The sequence below is a fragment of the Zeugodacus cucurbitae genome, chromosome 2, assembly GCF_028554725.1.
Source record: "Zeugodacus cucurbitae isolate PBARC_wt_2022May chromosome 2, idZeuCucr1.2, whole genome shotgun sequence".
In the NCBI taxonomy this organism is placed as follows: domain Eukaryota; kingdom Metazoa; phylum Arthropoda; class Insecta; order Diptera; family Tephritidae; genus Zeugodacus; species Zeugodacus cucurbitae.
Window position 1 is genome coordinate 73,671,046 of NC_071667.1, and position 16,670 is coordinate 73,687,715.

The following is a 16,670-nucleotide window of genomic DNA, read 5'->3' on the forward strand; positions in this document are numbered from 1 at the left end:
TATTTGTTTTAAATTTTACAATTCTATTATACAGTGAATCTTCTCTTACTCGAATCACCATAATATCAAAAATCTTGGAGTAATGCACAGGATTTTAGTTACTGGAGCGTTTAGGTTTGAAGTGATTTTTATGTTAATTATGCCAAAATAAACACTTTTTAATAAATAAAAAAATTGATATCTAGCACCGTTTACGAGATGAATTACCTCAAATCTTGGCGACCCAGTAACTAAAATCTCCCCGAGTTATGGAAGGAAATTTTTATGAAATCTGACTTCTATTGCCCATACAATCGTTCGAGTTATGGAGAATTTTGATTTACAGAGGTTCGAATTATGTAAGTTCAACTGTATATAAATGAAATGATTTGTCATTAATTTCCAAAAAAATATGTTATTCAAATAAATAATAGTAGTTATTCCACTAAATAATTCGACGAATGTTTAAAGCCACAATGTGCAAATTGTGATCTGGTAGCACGACACTTCTGAATTGCATAAACAATAATCAGCTGTTCCTATTGCACCTCCAACAAACACGCGTATTAAAAGTTACCGGCATAAAAGAAATAATTAAATATTTGTGACACAAAAATAAATGTGAATACTATTTTAACACACAAACAATACAACAATGGTGCATTTGTTTAAATTTACAACAAAATATATGTTAAAAACGGCACAACAGCTGCCAATTAGGCGAAGCATTTCTGCGCTGTACATAACCGGTGACAAGGCGAAAAAGAATTATGCACCACTTCAGCCGTATATGGATTTTGAGGGGACACTCAATAATCTAGCACCTTTAGAAGAGAGTATAAAAGCGCGTAAATTGCAGATAAACCTGGATGAATTAAAAGCAAAATATGAGAAATTTGAAAGTATGAAAAATGAAATAAAGAAGGTGGAAGCAGAACGCGAATCAGTGTCGAAAAAGCTAAAGGAGCTAAAGAAAGTATGTGGAAAGCGGTATGAAAATCTGATTAACTTCCCAAAGATTTATTTTTACTTCTCAAACTTTTTCAGTTTGACACTGCCGCAAAAGAGGAAATCGAGCAATTGAAGGACACAGGTGTGAATTTGCGCAATGCTTTAAAGTCACTCAAAACGGAGAACTATCCAATTGAAGAAGACTTTGTGCACTCATATCTTAATTTACCGAATCACTTGCATCCACAATGTCCACAAAACAATGTTGAAAAGTTGATCTACCGCAGTCCAACGCCACGTTGTGAAGAGCAGCGGCCCTCACATATGGCCAACAAGGAACTCATACGTTTCTTCAACAATGATCGCTACTACCTATTCGGCACACCTGCTGAATTCGATGTATTTAGTATGCAAGCGCTGACTAATTATTATGTGACAAAAGGTGGTTTTCTACAAATGGCTAACCCGGACTTTGCACGTCTGGTGCTTCTAGAAGCGAGCGCCACACCATTGGAAAAATATCACTTGGTGAAAGAAGAGGAACTAATCAGCGAGGTGAACCGTGCATATTTAACCGGCGGTGCAACATTTGAAGCTTTCCTTGGTGCTTTTGCGCGTCTGGTCGTCTTTCCCAAAGCATTACCAATACCTATGGTGGCAGCGGGTAGAAGTTATGTGAAAGTAGCAAATGAAGAAAGACAAAGTGCAAATCTCTTCACTGCCACACAAACAAATGCTGTGCAAACATTTGTTGCCACCAAAACTGCAGACGAGGCACAGGAGCAAATGGATAAGATCCTAAACTTAGCTGTAGATTTCTACAAAGAATTGGATGTGCATTTTCGTGTAATCTATGAAGACGCGAGTGCGCTAACCAATGCTGAATGCCTGCGTGCGAGTATTGAAATGTATTCACCGGCAGAACAACGCTACATATCTGTGGGAAATGTCAGCAATTATGGTGATTTTGTATCGAAACGCATAATGTTTTGTATACGTGAACAGAGTGGTTACGCCTTTCCGCATTTAGTGGGCGGCAATGTGCTGCACGTGACGCGTCTAATTGCATTGCTTTTGGAAAATGGTGTGAACCTCGAAGAGTGTAAGCTGCTTGGAGATCTGGATAGTGAAGTGAAGGCTGCAAATGCCGCTGTGAATGAGTTCAAGGATTTATTTAAATAGTAAATTGTTGTGTTATAATGCATTTAGTGAAGTTTATCATGCTTCGAAGTTGCTTATGGGTTTGTTCGAGGAAAAGTGCATTTATGCTACTGATCCATAAAATTGTGAAAATCGAAGCTAGTGTTAGCTTTATGTTTTCAATTAAGCTTTATTGCAATTAAAGATTGTTTGATTTAAGAGTCCGTACCCTATGCCGTCAGTTTCCTTAAAGTAGAGTATTCAAATAGTTTAGCGATTTGCATAAAAAACTTTTTTTTATTACGAATGAACAATAAAAAGGCCGCGACTTATAATAAAATATATACTTTGTTAATTCAATGTCAAAATCACTGATTTAAAACGTCATAGAAGAGAAAAAAAATTCGCTTTACAAAAGCATTCGATAAACATTAGTCGTCACATGCTGCATTTTCTGCTCGCCTGGTGATTTCGCTGCGACACTTGCAATGCATTTTGCGTGCAGCATTGATCGAGGGTGTTATAAAGCGACAAACTTTTAGGCGCATACAAAATTCTGAGCACAGAGTGCAACAAATGAATAATTTATTAAATTTAATATGAAATATATTTTTATTCTTTTTAATTAAATATTTATTTGAAAATGCACTATTTTGTGGCGTCTATACTCATTTCTTTTAATGCTATATATTTATATTTGATGCTGCTGCGCTTTAAAGTAGGTCAAATGCAGATAACATAAGAGATCCCTATATTTTTATAATTTCTTCGTCACTTGATTATATTAAGAAAGAATACTTAGCAATAATAGCTGTATATAAATGTTGCTTGTATATAGGTAAATTAACTAGCGTACTTTTACTATAATATAGTACGATTCTTTTGTGTAATAATATAACTCCATAGCCTTGTAGTAGTAAGAAAATACATGCAAATGGCAGTCAATAGTTATCCTCATCATAGCCATAGTAATCGTCCTCTTCACCATCGTTCAGCATATCCTTCAAAGAAGAGTATTCACGTTCCGGTTCGGGCTCCACCTCGGCATCGGCGTCTGCATCTGCATCGTCGACAAATTCATCCAAGTCATCTGCGTGAAAAAATAAACGAGATTAAGTAAGCGGTAAATCAACTAACATCCAAAAACTTACCATTCTCGACAACCACCGGCTCCTGTTTCGTGGGTGTCGCCTCTGCCACGGGCAAGCCCACTTCCAATTTAGGCACTTTGGCTGCCGGTCCACCAATTGTGTATGCCGGTTTGGCGCGACTGAAAAATACACCCAAATGAAATCAACTGCATAATTGCAAAGAAGTACAGCACTCACCTATTCTTCATCTTGATTGGACCCGTTTCAATTATTGGCACATCTTTCACATCTAAAACCTCAGCTGCCGTGACATCAGTGGCTGTCACACTGCTGACACCAGCGACGCTACCTTCCGTCAGCGTACGCAAAATATCATAATTGATTTTGCTTGAGATCTTCTTTTCTTGCAGCATTTTCTCAATAGCCTCACCAGCGCTGGTTGAGGGACCGATTGCTTTACGACGTGGCCGTCGCTTTTTCTTCTCCGGCTTACCCTCTTCACGTTCCTTGGCTAGACGCTCTTCCTTTTCGCGCATTTCCTTCAAATACTCGGCGTTTAATGCATTCCACATGTTGTTTTTGTATTCCGCCTCTTCATGAGTGAGTATGTAATTGTTAATTTCCTCATCGTCTAGACCTTCCAGATCTAAATCCTCCTTGATATCATTCTCTTTAGCCTTCTCCACTTCCAACAGTTCACTCGGTGCTGGCCGACACATAGATTCGATGTCCGGTTTCAGACCGCTTAAAACGATTTTCTCTGTTTTCTGTGGCACCATAACATCGGGTGTGTCGGCAAGACATTCTTTAATGGCCTCCATATTGGATTCTTCAATGAAATTTGCCGATTCTACATCTTCAAAATTGGTGTCGGTGCCTATATCGCCAATTCCACCAGTCAAACGTTTGATTGTGTTCTTTTGTATGCGTTTCAGATCCTTTTCGAGATGTATGTCGATTTCCTTTTGCAATTTGGATAGCTCATGCTCGCCAATCTGTGAAGGATTGTTGGGAAAATGTTCAGTTATAAGAGTTTTATAAACACATAGGTAGGTAGACAATATATACAATTAAGACTTGTCTAGAATAATTTTAGCAAATCAATTATTTTTTATTAATTAATAAAATTTAGAAAAATAAACAAAAAAAAATATTTTCGCCCAACGTGGGGCTCGAACCCACGACCCTGAGATTAAGAGTCTCATGCTCTACCGACTGAGCTAGCCGGGCACTTATTAATTTGCTGTCAAAAATATAACATGAAAGACAGCTAATGCTTTTGAGCTTATTTTTGGATGACACGATCAGTTAGAAGAACGGTATTTATAATGAAAATTAGAAGTACTCAAATACTAGTAATGATTAATGGTAATTAATTCTATGTAATTGACTGTTATGACCAAGTTATTAAATAATATTATTATTCTCCTAGAAATAAATCGATTTTTTAAGTTAAATAAAATAGAGTATATAAATAATTCGGAAGAAATTCTCTTAATTTGAATTAAAACTCACATCTTTGATACGATCGCGATCTTTTTTCCGTGCCGCCTTAAAAGCGGGCGGATCTTGTTCCGCTTCCAGATCGACAGACATGAACTCGTCCAAGGTGAGTGCGCTCGAGGGTGTGTCTGCGAATTCAATTAAACGTTTGCGCACTGTGGACTCGTGTATTTTCACAATGCCCACAATATCGAGGATCGTGCGGCTGAACTCATGCATGCGTGCGGCAATCAGCAGAGCTACGAAGGAACGAAATTTATTAGTGATTTTTGAGAGATTCTTAATTTACTTTAATTGTGTACTTAAACTCTTTTCATATGATGCAAGAGTTTTACTTTTAAATCGGGGATTTTTTCCTTTACTTTGAAAACAATATTCATTTCATTTAAAGTTTTATTACTCTCCATTTCATCTTTAATTATTAAAAAAATTTATTACCGCCCGAGCAGGGACTTGAACCCTGGACCCTTGGATTAAAAGTCCAATGCTCTACCGACTGAGCTACCCGGGCACATATGAGTGTGGCAAATTCTATTTGTTAAGAACGCCGTGTGATGAGTCATATTTAGTCATTTTTCTGACACTCACAGTTTGCTTATAGTAATTTGGAATTTATAGAACTACAAAACTATAGAAACTATGTACGAATGTGTGTCTAATTTGTGAAGTTCTGTGCATGTAGACACGTTTTCAAGTGTTTAGGATGTAAATATATTCTTGGTGTAATAAATTGGTTTGATTTTAGTAGATAAATACACGAGTATACACACATATATACAGTGATGTGCGATAAAGTAGAGTAGTTTATCTGTGGAGAGATGGCAAAAGCACGTGGGAAAATATAGCAGCTGTTGAATATCAGAAATTTAGAAGTTTTGATATACCTATGGTTATCAGAAGTTATACAAAATCAAGTTCATTGATAATTTTGTGGCTGAAATGCAGCTTTTTAAAGCTAAAAGGCATAAATAGGTATTTTTAGTCAAATTCTAATGTTATATTTTGTAACAGATTGTAAAATTTTACCTAACCTCAAAAACACTCCAAAAACAACTTTTCAAGGCCTCAGGTTTCGAACAAGAAAAACTCAGTGCCTTTGGATAATTTTTTACCGAAATTACTGGTAAATCCCTCAGATAATTTAATGTTATTCAGAGACATTAGTTTTCTGGTGTGTCTCTGTACCAAAAATTATTAAAATCGGGTCATAAATTCCCCTAGCTCCAATACCTTATATTCGGATAATCAAAGTTCCGGTGAGCTTTATACCGTATATATCGGTTAATATGTGAGATATCTTAGCAAAATGAGGTATAGTCTTGGATATAAATTAGCTTGGTGGTGAAAATGAGTGAAATTGGTTAATTTTTTTTATTGTGAGTGGAAAGAGGAAAGATTTCTTTCATGAACCTCTTTTTCCATAGAACTTGCTAGTAGTCGGAAGAAAAATCGAAAGATCATATACTTCGTCTATCAAAAGTGTCTCAGCAAGCATCCATAAAGCTCTGATAATGTGAGGATCTTAAGGAAATAAGTATGGAATTCGGTAATGGTTTCAAGAAATTCCTAACCATACATTAGACTAGACTGAACTGTCGAAGAATGAAATATAATTGCGGCTATGATTCGCACGTAATATTTGTCTATACAGTACTGTGCTATGTACGTATAACAGAGCCTTTACTGCAGCATCATTGTAAATATACAAATATATACTTGTACATTCCTTTAAGAAATATGCCTGCTGCCCTATCAATCCAATTAAAGTTCCTACGCAAAAACAACCGGTAATGCAATCCAATTTAAACGCAACATGCTGCGCTATAAATAGATCCAGGCTACAAATATGCACACACTTGCATATACTTAGAGGTTAAGTATGCATAAAACCGCGTTCTTAAACATATGAACATACCTGCACCACATAAACCGGTCGGTCGGCGACCCGAGTGCAATGAATCCTTCTTCATGCGTTGGACAATGCGTAGCGCTGTCATGGATACCTCGTGGGTTTTGGCGCCGAATTGCAATTTATTGGCGAAACGCATGATATACAAGCAGGGATCTAGAAGAGAGAACAGTAAAGAAAGAAATAAAAAATAAATTATTGAATATAATGCGGAAATGAATTGAAAAGTCAATAATAAAATTTCAAAAGTCAAAGTATAATGGCTCGAAATAAAATATAAACAACAATTAGTAAGCGCATTAAAAGAGATTTGAGACTAAAATGGGTGTAGACTGTTTATTTGTATTTTTATAGTAGAAAAAAAATATTCCACTAGAATAATAAAATATTTAAGCAATAAATTATGCTTAGTCTTACAGTTATTATTTAAAAATTTTCAGTAAACAAACCGTAAAAAAATACCCAAAATTTTACAGCTATACATTTCAAACTTGTTGCCGTCACTCAAACGGGTAGAAGACAAGCAAAGAATTTGACCTTGAATTAACAACAAAAATACGCGTACACGTCAAGGCATTCACTTGTATGACGAGTTGGCGCTGTGGCCGGCGGACCAACCCACCGGACAGGCCCGCCTGTCAGTGAAAGAGCAATTTGCTCAGGCAAACAGCCGCCTGTGGTGCGGTGCGTAGGAGCAGCATCGGTTTGCTGGCCGGTTTGCAGCGAGCGCTTAATCCGCCGCCGCTGTTGGCTGCGAAAAAATCTTGAACCCGATCTTGAGCAAGTGCACTGTCGGCAGCAGCCCGTCGCCGCAACAAATACGTGTGCAACAACAAGCAAAAGCAATGGCTGCGTCAACGAAGACTGGTTTTGTGTTATTTTTTACGGCTGCTTGGTGATTTTTTAATAATTTGTTCGTTGTTTTGTAAATTAATCGCAGCAATTATTAAAATGTAAGTGATTAGCTTATTGAAAAAAAAAAAAACAGATTAAACAATTGTTTTGAGTTTATAATAATATTATTGGTTTCAATGCCGACATTTTATTGTTCAAAAATCAAATAAAAATTCATAAAGAATTACAATATTCTTAAAATCATATTCATTCATACATATATGTATGTACATAAATATTTGATGCTTATGTCTTGAGTGTGTACAAAACGAAAGACTTATGCAACAAACTCGCATTCAAACGTGCCATCAAGTGATATTCAATACTCACTTGCCGGCCGGTGGGAACCGCAAAAACTTGTATTGTTGCTTACGAAAAATTTCTCATATGTTTTTTGTATGTTGTTGTTGTTGTTGTTATTGAATTTTTCACGACAACATACTTATATTTTTAAACCAAGTATTTGTTTATTGTGTTGTTCTGACTTTAAGAAATGGGACAACAAATGTATGCAAATAGTTGGTATGGTACAGGGTGCGCCATTCTTGATAAAGGTATATAAACACTAATAATTGCAAAATTATTATTTTTTTATTTTATTAATGTTTTTGTTTAATGTAGTTCCATAAGTAATACAACAACAATCTAATAATTGTTTTTTGCTCAGAAGAAAAACAAGCTCTTTCCCTACGATTTCCATTTCTTTATCGATTATGATACGATGCTTTCAGTAAGAATGTCGCCTTAAGGTCGAGTATCCGAATATTGCTGACTGCCTTTTGCATAAAAAAGTCAGGAAAGAAGGGTAGTTTTACCCCAACCCTCAACCGAAACAAGCATGACGTTTTTGGTTTCTTAAATTGATTTCTTATTCACAAAATGAATCAATTTTAATCATGAACGTAGTCGAATATTTTCGAAGTTAAGGGGTTTCAGAGGTTCAAAATAAGGGTATTTTTTATATATACATATACAATCATATATTTCATTTTAACAAGTCAGTATATCAAATATACATATTTAAATAGTATTTTGTGAAAATTGTATTTAAGAATTTCGAAAACTCAGTCGTTGGTACTTCTACTCTACTTATAAAATCAATAAACCAAAAATATCTCGATAGTACATGGATAGATCTAGCTAATGAACGAAGGAAAAAAATAAAATATTGACATTTTAATTTTTGACAGATTTTGAACAAAAAAATTAATTTTTTTGGTAAAATGTTATTTCAAAGTTGTGTGCAAACTTTTCGAGAAATCGTGTCCACCGACATAAAAAAAGAAATATTTTTGGGATAAACGCGTTTAAGGGGACCCACCGTTTTTTTTATCTAATTCGAACCTATAACTATTCAAGAATGTTCCTTTAAAATTTCAAGTGAAAATTTCAAAAACTCTTGAAGATATCGATTTATGGTGGAAGCGTAGGTAGGTTTTATACCCAAGAATTTGCTTCTCAAAACTTTAAACGCGTTTTTGTCGAAACATTGTTTTTTACGACTGGCGCATGAGGTTACTCAAAACCTATTAATCCAATCGGTTCCAAATTTATAGCTTTGATATGAACTAGGATAAATCAAATCAGTGTAGATTTTCTTTACTTTTCAACTTGATTTGTGGCTGAAACAAAGGCGATTTTCAAAAGTCCGCCATTTTATTAATTTTTGTGCGAAATACATACCAGAAAATACATACCAGAGCCAAACATGTACTCTTCCACATCCCGTTGGAATTTTTGGTTTCAGATGTTCTAGTGAGCGGAAATCGCATGCGCCGCCGAAAAGAAATGGGGAATCACAAAAAACAACAACAACAAAAAAGTATGTAAAATTGTTTTCTTCTTTTTTAAGTCTTCAAATAAATGCATGCAAAGTTACAACCCTAAAAAATAATTTTAAAATCGTCAAAATTTGAAATCGAGAATGGGGGTCCCCATTCTAGGTTCTGGCCTAGGCAACACTAAGTGTTGCCAGGTGCAATCTGACATTTCCATTGGAAAGTTTGACATTTTTTAGCATAACGTCACTCAGAACGTTTTCTCATTTAATCGTGAATTGTTTTATTTACAGTTGTGCCAGAAAACATCGATGCCGTACGTGAACTGATAATGCAAGACCGTCATGTAACATATGTACCTTCAGATAGAGGCATGCCTATGCATTTCTCCCACCAGCATACATTCGATATTGCATGAACACCTGGCCGTAAAAAAGGTTTGTTCTCGTTGGATCCCGCACAATTTGACAATCGCTCAAAAAAAGTGCTTCGAAAATTGGTTTGAGCGCATGCAAAAGTGTATAAATTTTGATGGAGAATATTTTGAAAAACAATAAAACCATTTTCGTTGATAAATATTCCTATTTTCATTATTAGGCCAAAAATATATATAATAGCCTTCGTATTATGATATGGCTGTAAGCACACATGGGTTCAAATCTGTAGCCATATCACAATTTCTGAATGAATAAAAAACAGTAACAGACACGCTGCCTGATTTTTTACTAATTTTTTAGGTTCTTAAATTATTTTTTAAATAAAAAAAATTATCTTATTTCATAGAAAAACTAAATAAACGCTCAAAGCGGAAATATTCGTCCGAGACACGTACTATTTACGCTAATGTGATTTTTTTATGTTCTTGTACCCGTATCGAAAATCATAATCTAACAAGACCTTGCTCAATAATGCTGTCTGGTCAAATGGCATACATTGATACATAGACACTTTGCTCAAAGTATTAATTTTATCTTTGTTTAATGACTTTTGGTCGGTCACAATTTGCGCTGTGCACGCACAAATGAATCCAAACCAAAGCGCCAATGTACTCAAATCTAACGCATATATGTCTGTATATTTGCTAATAAATATTTAGCTTTGATTCATCAACTTTAGTAGACAGCCTCCAAAGAACACAAATCTCAGCAAGTGTTATTGTTGTACTGCTGCATGAATATGTGGCTTGCGGCGTGCGTGTTAATCTCTCATGCATATGACTGACTTTTTCAGGGTCACCGCTGTAGTCGAGGCAGCAGCAAATGAAGCAAAAAGTGTGAAGTCAGCTGACGGCCAGCAGTTAGAATGCATTTATTTCGAAATAGACATAAAGTAAATTTAAATTGAGTGTTTTGGCCAAAAATCTAGAAAATAATATAATATATGTAAAACCAGAACTTTCTATTGATGTCTCTACTGTTCTGTTATTAGTAATGTGATTAACGGTAATTTTTTATGTAAGTCAAAATCTATCTTGTTAACAAATATTCATTCAAATCCATTAAAATAATGGCTTTAAACTCGTTTCTATTAAATGTAATTATGCATAAATTTGGGCAATTGACTCACAATTGTCTTGTAAACTTGAATTTGTTGTTTTCTTTGTTTTCAATAAAAATTAAGCAGACTTAATAAATTTGACCAAAAACCTGTATAATACCTACACATCCAACACATTTGTAAATAATGCATATAATTTTCAATTTTGATTTTAATGAAATGTGTAATTTAAATCAATATAAGTTATTTTTGCGCATGTAAACGCGGGACTAAATATTTGACCTTGATCTCATCGGTATTGTTCGGTTTACGGATCAATACTTTTTTCTGAAACATTGTTAGTGATAATTATGTGATTTTTTATCGGGATTTTATGGACAGTGCATTTTCTGCCGTCTTTTGTCATAAATTTTTGAAAACCTTCTCTAACTCTTTTATCACAATCACTTTAAAATTTGTTTTGTTGATTCCAAATGACTATAGATTATATGTCTCATTCTGAATGCATTTTTATTTCCTTTTTATCTACACATTAATACTACTAAATGGACCAGACCTTCAAAAGAGCTTGTCGCTGAAATGAGGTTGATCGAGATCGCAGATGCCTTAATGTTGGACAAATTGTTCATAAATATATCGGAATGCTTTAATAAAAACAATGGCAAATTTACTTGAATTGGAGATCGAATAGGTTACATCGGGTCTAGAAATAAATTTAACTGTGGTGAAGAGATTACAGCCAAAACTGAAACCTACACTGAAGCTAAAAACAGAGATTGTTCTACGATTGGTTTTACAGGAAAAAAAATTGAGTTTTCTTTTATTCAAGTGATAATTTAGGAGATACAGTTTGAAGAAGGTGCACTTCAGGGTAGCTTTATTGTCATTCAAAACTGTTTCAAAGTTTCTCGACTGTTACACAACCTGATCTTGATGGAATTTCAGACGAGCTTGGATAAAGGATTGCAATTACACTATTTAAAAAAAAACATCTTGCCAATTTTTGATTTTTGTAAAAACCACTGCCAAAATCCTATTTTCATTTTTTTTGTTCTTCTAAGTTTCAGTTTAAAATTTTTAAAACTTAAAACTTTATTTATTATTTTCACTTCAGATAATCCTGCCGGAAGTTATGATGTCAATGCGGATGCATTTTTTTCTCGAGGAATGACGTCTCAATGGCAGAGTTTTCAATATTTTTCTTCAAAAATTTCGGTATTTCGGTAAAAAATTTCGATTATCTTAATAATCTTAATTGATAAAAAATCAACTTTTTTGGCTTATTAATTTCTACAATATCTCAAGAATATTATCCTAAATTTTCAAGTCGATCCGAATAATAGTTTCGGAGATGCCTTTGGAAGGTGTGCGCTCCAAATTAGGTATTATTGTTACTCAAAACTTTAAACGCGTTTTTCTCAGAACCTTGTTTTCAAAGTGGGTTGTCAAATGTTCTCGAAAACTCCTCAACTGATCTTGATGAAATTTTGCACAGGTGTTCGAGATACAATTTACAACGTAGGATTTTTTATTTTTCAATTACAATAATTAAAAACAAAATATTCATTTTTTTGGAAAAATGCCTGCCAAAATTCCAATTTTTACATTTTGGTCTTTCCGTCGTTCAATCACGAGTTTATAGTCTTAACTCAAACAGTTATTTTTGTTTTTTCAATTTAGATGATCCTGTCAGGAGTTATGCTGACATCGCGGACGTACCTTTTTTCGAGGGGTCGCCGGAAATGACGTCACAATGGAGGAATTTTAATGTTTTTTTTTTTGGAAATTTCAGAAGTTATTCTTTAAATATGTAAATATTAAACAATAAAAAGTTTGTAATTGCATCCCAACGTACAATGGTCTAATACTAACAAAGTAGGTACATTGAGCAACAATATATAATCTTATAATACTGTTAATTCTCTTTATTAAACAAGTAACTAATATTTTTTTCGTTTAACTAATCTTTTTTGCACTTTTAATCAATGGATTAAAATGAGATAAAAATGAAGTTGCTAAATTTCAGATTTTATAGTATGAAAGTCATAAAATTATCATTATGAGCTTAAGTAAGTGATGCAACCGTTGCAAATTATCGTTAGTTGAAATAAAAAAAAAACTGTGACGTAACGAAGAAGTGTTGACGGAGAACGAAGATTGAGACGAGCTTAGCACTGACGAAGTGGCGATGAGGCGGCATTAAAAAGCCATTAGTGAATGCAATACTTAAGCAATATTTGAAATGTCATCACATCAAAACATACATACATACATATATTTAGACAAACATATGTAAAAGTGCTGGCATATATTTATATATAGTATAATTGTATGTAATGTAAGTGTAACTAAACTGCAGCGCTATGAAATAACCAAAATAATACTTTTTTTATAAAAAGGTTGCCATATTTTTTAAGCTTGAAGAGAAGAAAGATTTTCTAAAATTATTTTATAAAAAAAATTTAAATTAAATTTAGAACCCTCTTAACTTTAATAATAATTACTGCAAATTTTTAAAGAGAGTGAAGAGGAATATAACTCGAAGGAGGTTAAGAAAGAGGCGTTTGCAAGTGCATTTCAGCTCAACAGCTGCCTTGCTCAGGCTTGACATTCAACTACACTGTACAACAATAACAGAGAGAAATTCGCTACTTAAACGTTTATCGAATTAGAGCAAAGTGAATCGCACTAAAATGCAGCAGCAACTTCAACGACAGAGCATCAATGTCAGCAGCAGTCGCTGTGCCAGCAGAAGCAGCAAGAGCCAGCGGCCAAGCTTAGTTTTTGAGTAGCCAGCACACGAACGCTGACTAAATGAGCGTTTGAACGCCTCAAAGTATGTCAAGCATTTGACGGGCTTTTTGGCAAGCGCAGCCGCTACTTGAACTAGTCACTGTAGCGCGCGCTGACAGCTGTACTGCGCTAAACGCCTGACACAATTACAATAAACTCGGCAGTACATAGGTAGGTATATAAGTAGGTATATATATATACTTATGTATATAAATAATTTTGCTCACAGCGTTAGTTGGACTTTAATTTAGTTGGTGGTTGGTGTGCGGGCAACTGTTGAGCCCGCATAGACAGGCGGTCAGTTATGCACTCACTCACCCATCCCATCCACCAAGCCACCATTCTGCTGCGCCATCGGCAATAAATGCATTTACTCATTTGAACTTTTGGCGCAAAGTGCGCTGAAGTGCCCAGCAGGCGCCGTCAGTCATCAACATCATTCGCAGTTACATCAAGCTGCAGCAATCCAAAGTGGCACTGGCAATATGTTTTCGCCAGCGCGCTGCACAAAATCACAAATCCAGGCAAACTTACTTCGGAGCACAAACACACACTCAAACATTTTCATGTTCACCGCCACTTCGCTGCTTTCTTTGGCGAAGCGTTGTGGCGGAAAAAGTTTCAGCTTTTTTACTACTTCTGCTTTACAACAAAAACAACAACAAATGCAAGTCGCTTATAAGTAGTTAACAGTTTTGTTGCAAATTGATTGCAGTCATTGTAAATTGTATGTTGTAAGTAAACAGCAGGAGCTCAGCCAAGCAGCTTACAGTTTATAGCTGAGTGGGATGGCGTGTGTGTGTGGTATATTAGCTAAGTGGCAACAAATTTGCAAACAATTTGTTTTGTTGTTGTTTGTTGTGGGAGAAGAACTTAAATTTAGCAGCGTTCAGAAATGGAAAGTTATGACCCAATTTTCTCACCTCCCTTGATTTTTTCACAATTTTTGTATGGCAGTAGTTCAATTATTTCGATTTTCTTGATAAAATGAAGAAAAAAATTATATCAATTTGGTGCAAGTTCAAGTGTTTGGGCAAAATTTTTGCATTTCCTAATTAGTTTGCCATTGAACTAATAACTGAATTTGATAGTCATAAACTTTTTCATAAATAATTTTTCTATTGAATTTTCAAGGTTAGTGTCGAATTGCGATTTCTATTGAAAACTATGCAAAATAAAATAAATAAAAATCAAGAGTAGGATTGTGATTGAGTTCACCAGTAATAAAAATTTTAACCCAGTAAATTTGACTTATTAATTTAACTGTGTCATCCCAAGTGATGGGGTGAAAAACTTTTTTACCTATTTTGCTTACATAACATGTCAAGAATACGGTAGAAAAGTGATTTTCAGAAATAAATTCAAAGTCGTTTTAAAGATATATAAGTTAGAAGACGGAGCTGTCTGAAGCGTTCAGTTGGCAGCTGGAAACTTTGAACGCGTTTTTCTCAAAACCGTGTTTTTCAAGCTTTCCTCCATCGTACCTCAAAAACGGATTGACCGAATGACTTGAAATTTGTAAAATACATTCAGCAGATGTTAGCGCTTTATCATAATTAAAAAATTCCAAAAAAAAAATATATAACACAAAACGCAAAATTCACAATTTTCAATTCAATTTCAATACATTTTTGGTATAATCACTTGATCATAGTGCGTTCCATGCATTTAAGCTTACAGATTAAAACGTCGCTAACTTTTTTTGTTTCCGATAAGTCAATCTGCCGGAATCGTGGAGGAAGTGTGAGCCCATTTTTTTCGAGGCGGGCGTGTTCCGAACGCTGTAACTCATGTTCTAAACAATATTTATAGCATAAAATTTATATTTGAACTGTAGAAATATATGTTAATAAATGATAATAAACTTAAGGTTCTATCTATTTGCTGGACGTAGAAAAAATTAAAAAAAAAAATTCTAAAAAAATCGCTAAAAAGCTGGCCATCAAATGGGATACTCGCTTAAAAGAACTTTAATCAAATACAAGTAGATATTAAATTGATTTGAAAATTTAACTAAATAGTTCATAAAATTTATTATGCTCCTGGATAACATTAAAGATCAACGGATCGTCGAATGTTTCACGAAGCAAATAATTAGGACAATATTATCTCAATTGTTAACCACGTGACTTTGTATTGATCACTTAAAAGCAACAACTTTTGTTTCAAAATCAAATAAATTTTTCTGATGAACCTCGCATTCAATTCAGCGGATATGGGAAAATCGGAACTGTAATCTATCAATTCTATAAATAACTTGATGGTCGAGGAGCCAATACATTATTCTCAAAAATTAATACTGTTGGTGATTTTGGAGCCAATTTTACTCAACTACAGATCTGAAACAATCGAACAATAGTCGAATACAAGTTATATGGTCGATGACATCAAAAATTGAGCTAATGGTGAGCTACTATGAAGCCACATGAATAAGATCTTGGTCATAATACAAGTAAATTTAGAATAAATCTGTAATTTACAATCTATACATTGGGTAACTCTATACTGACTGACTTATTAATCTCGTCCAACTAATACATACTTAAATTCTGAAAACTCAGAAAAAGTCTTGAAGATTCGAAATATTATGGTATTCGAATAACTTCTATTAATTTAGGTTAGGTTTTCGTAGTAGTTATAAATGTGTAAAGAATGGCGCTGAATTTCATACAAGCGAAGTAGTTGACAAGCATAATAAAAATATCGGAAATGTTCGAATGCTTTTAAATAATAAAACCCATATTTCATTACATCACATGCAAATTCATGAGATAAATAATTATTTAAATTAGAGAAATGGTCGAGTTACGATTATCAAATAACTAAAGTGATAAATGGAAACTTAATGCCTATAGTCTTTTAAAGCAAAACCATTCGTAATTATTAATCAATATAAGCATTCTATTAAGAATTTAGCTCTACATAACAAAATTATAGTAATACATAAACTATAACATTTAATTATCTATATATTTAAAAACCATAGAATCAATAAAAAGGCTCGATAAGTGTTAAACTCCATAACCAAGCTTTTACTGATTCATTTGCATCTAGATATCAAGGTTCCGACTAATAAACATAAATTATCACGCTCAACACGCATTTGTACATGTTTTACACCTTTGAATGAAAGCG

The 16,670-nt window shown here is 34.2% G+C and overlaps 2 protein-coding genes and 2 non-coding genes across 4 annotated transcripts in view; 1 reads left to right on the plus strand and 3 right to left on the minus strand.

The window, feature by feature from the left end:
• Positions 1–412: 412 nt before the first annotated feature.
• LOC105209116 (serine--tRNA synthetase-like protein Slimp) lies at positions 413–2,124 on the plus strand. Its single transcript, XM_011179317.3, has 2 exons — positions 413–955; positions 1,027–2,124. The coding sequence occupies exons 1-2, from the start codon at positions 635–637 to the stop codon at positions 2,110–2,112; spliced, it is 1,407 nt and encodes a 468-aa protein (XP_011177619.1). The 5' UTR covers positions 413–634; the 3' UTR covers positions 2,113–2,124.
• An 823-nt stretch (positions 2,125–2,947) lies between these two features.
• Positions 2,948–16,670, minus strand: part of LOC105209115 (transcription factor IIIB 90 kDa subunit) — a 35,021-nt gene continuing 21,298 nt past the window's right edge. The window contains exons 3-7 of the mRNA XM_011179316.3: positions 6,580–6,729; positions 4,677–4,903; positions 3,399–4,156; positions 3,222–3,340; positions 2,948–3,160 (exon numbers count right to left, since the gene is read on the minus strand). Coding sequence (XP_011177618.1) covers positions 3,012–3,160; positions 3,222–3,340; positions 3,399–4,156; positions 4,677–4,903; positions 6,580–6,729 — 1,403 coding nt within the window. The 3' untranslated portion in view covers positions 2,948–3,011. The remainder of the gene's footprint in view (positions 3,161–3,221; positions 3,341–3,398; positions 4,157–4,676; positions 4,904–6,579; positions 6,730–16,670) is intronic.
• Trnak-cuu (transfer RNA lysine (anticodon CUU)) lies at positions 4,319–4,391 on the minus strand. The gene has a single exon. It is a non-coding gene; the product is annotated as a tRNA-Lys (tRNA).
• Trnak-uuu (transfer RNA lysine (anticodon UUU)) lies at positions 5,103–5,175 on the minus strand. Its single transcript has one exon. It is a non-coding gene; the product is annotated as a tRNA-Lys (tRNA).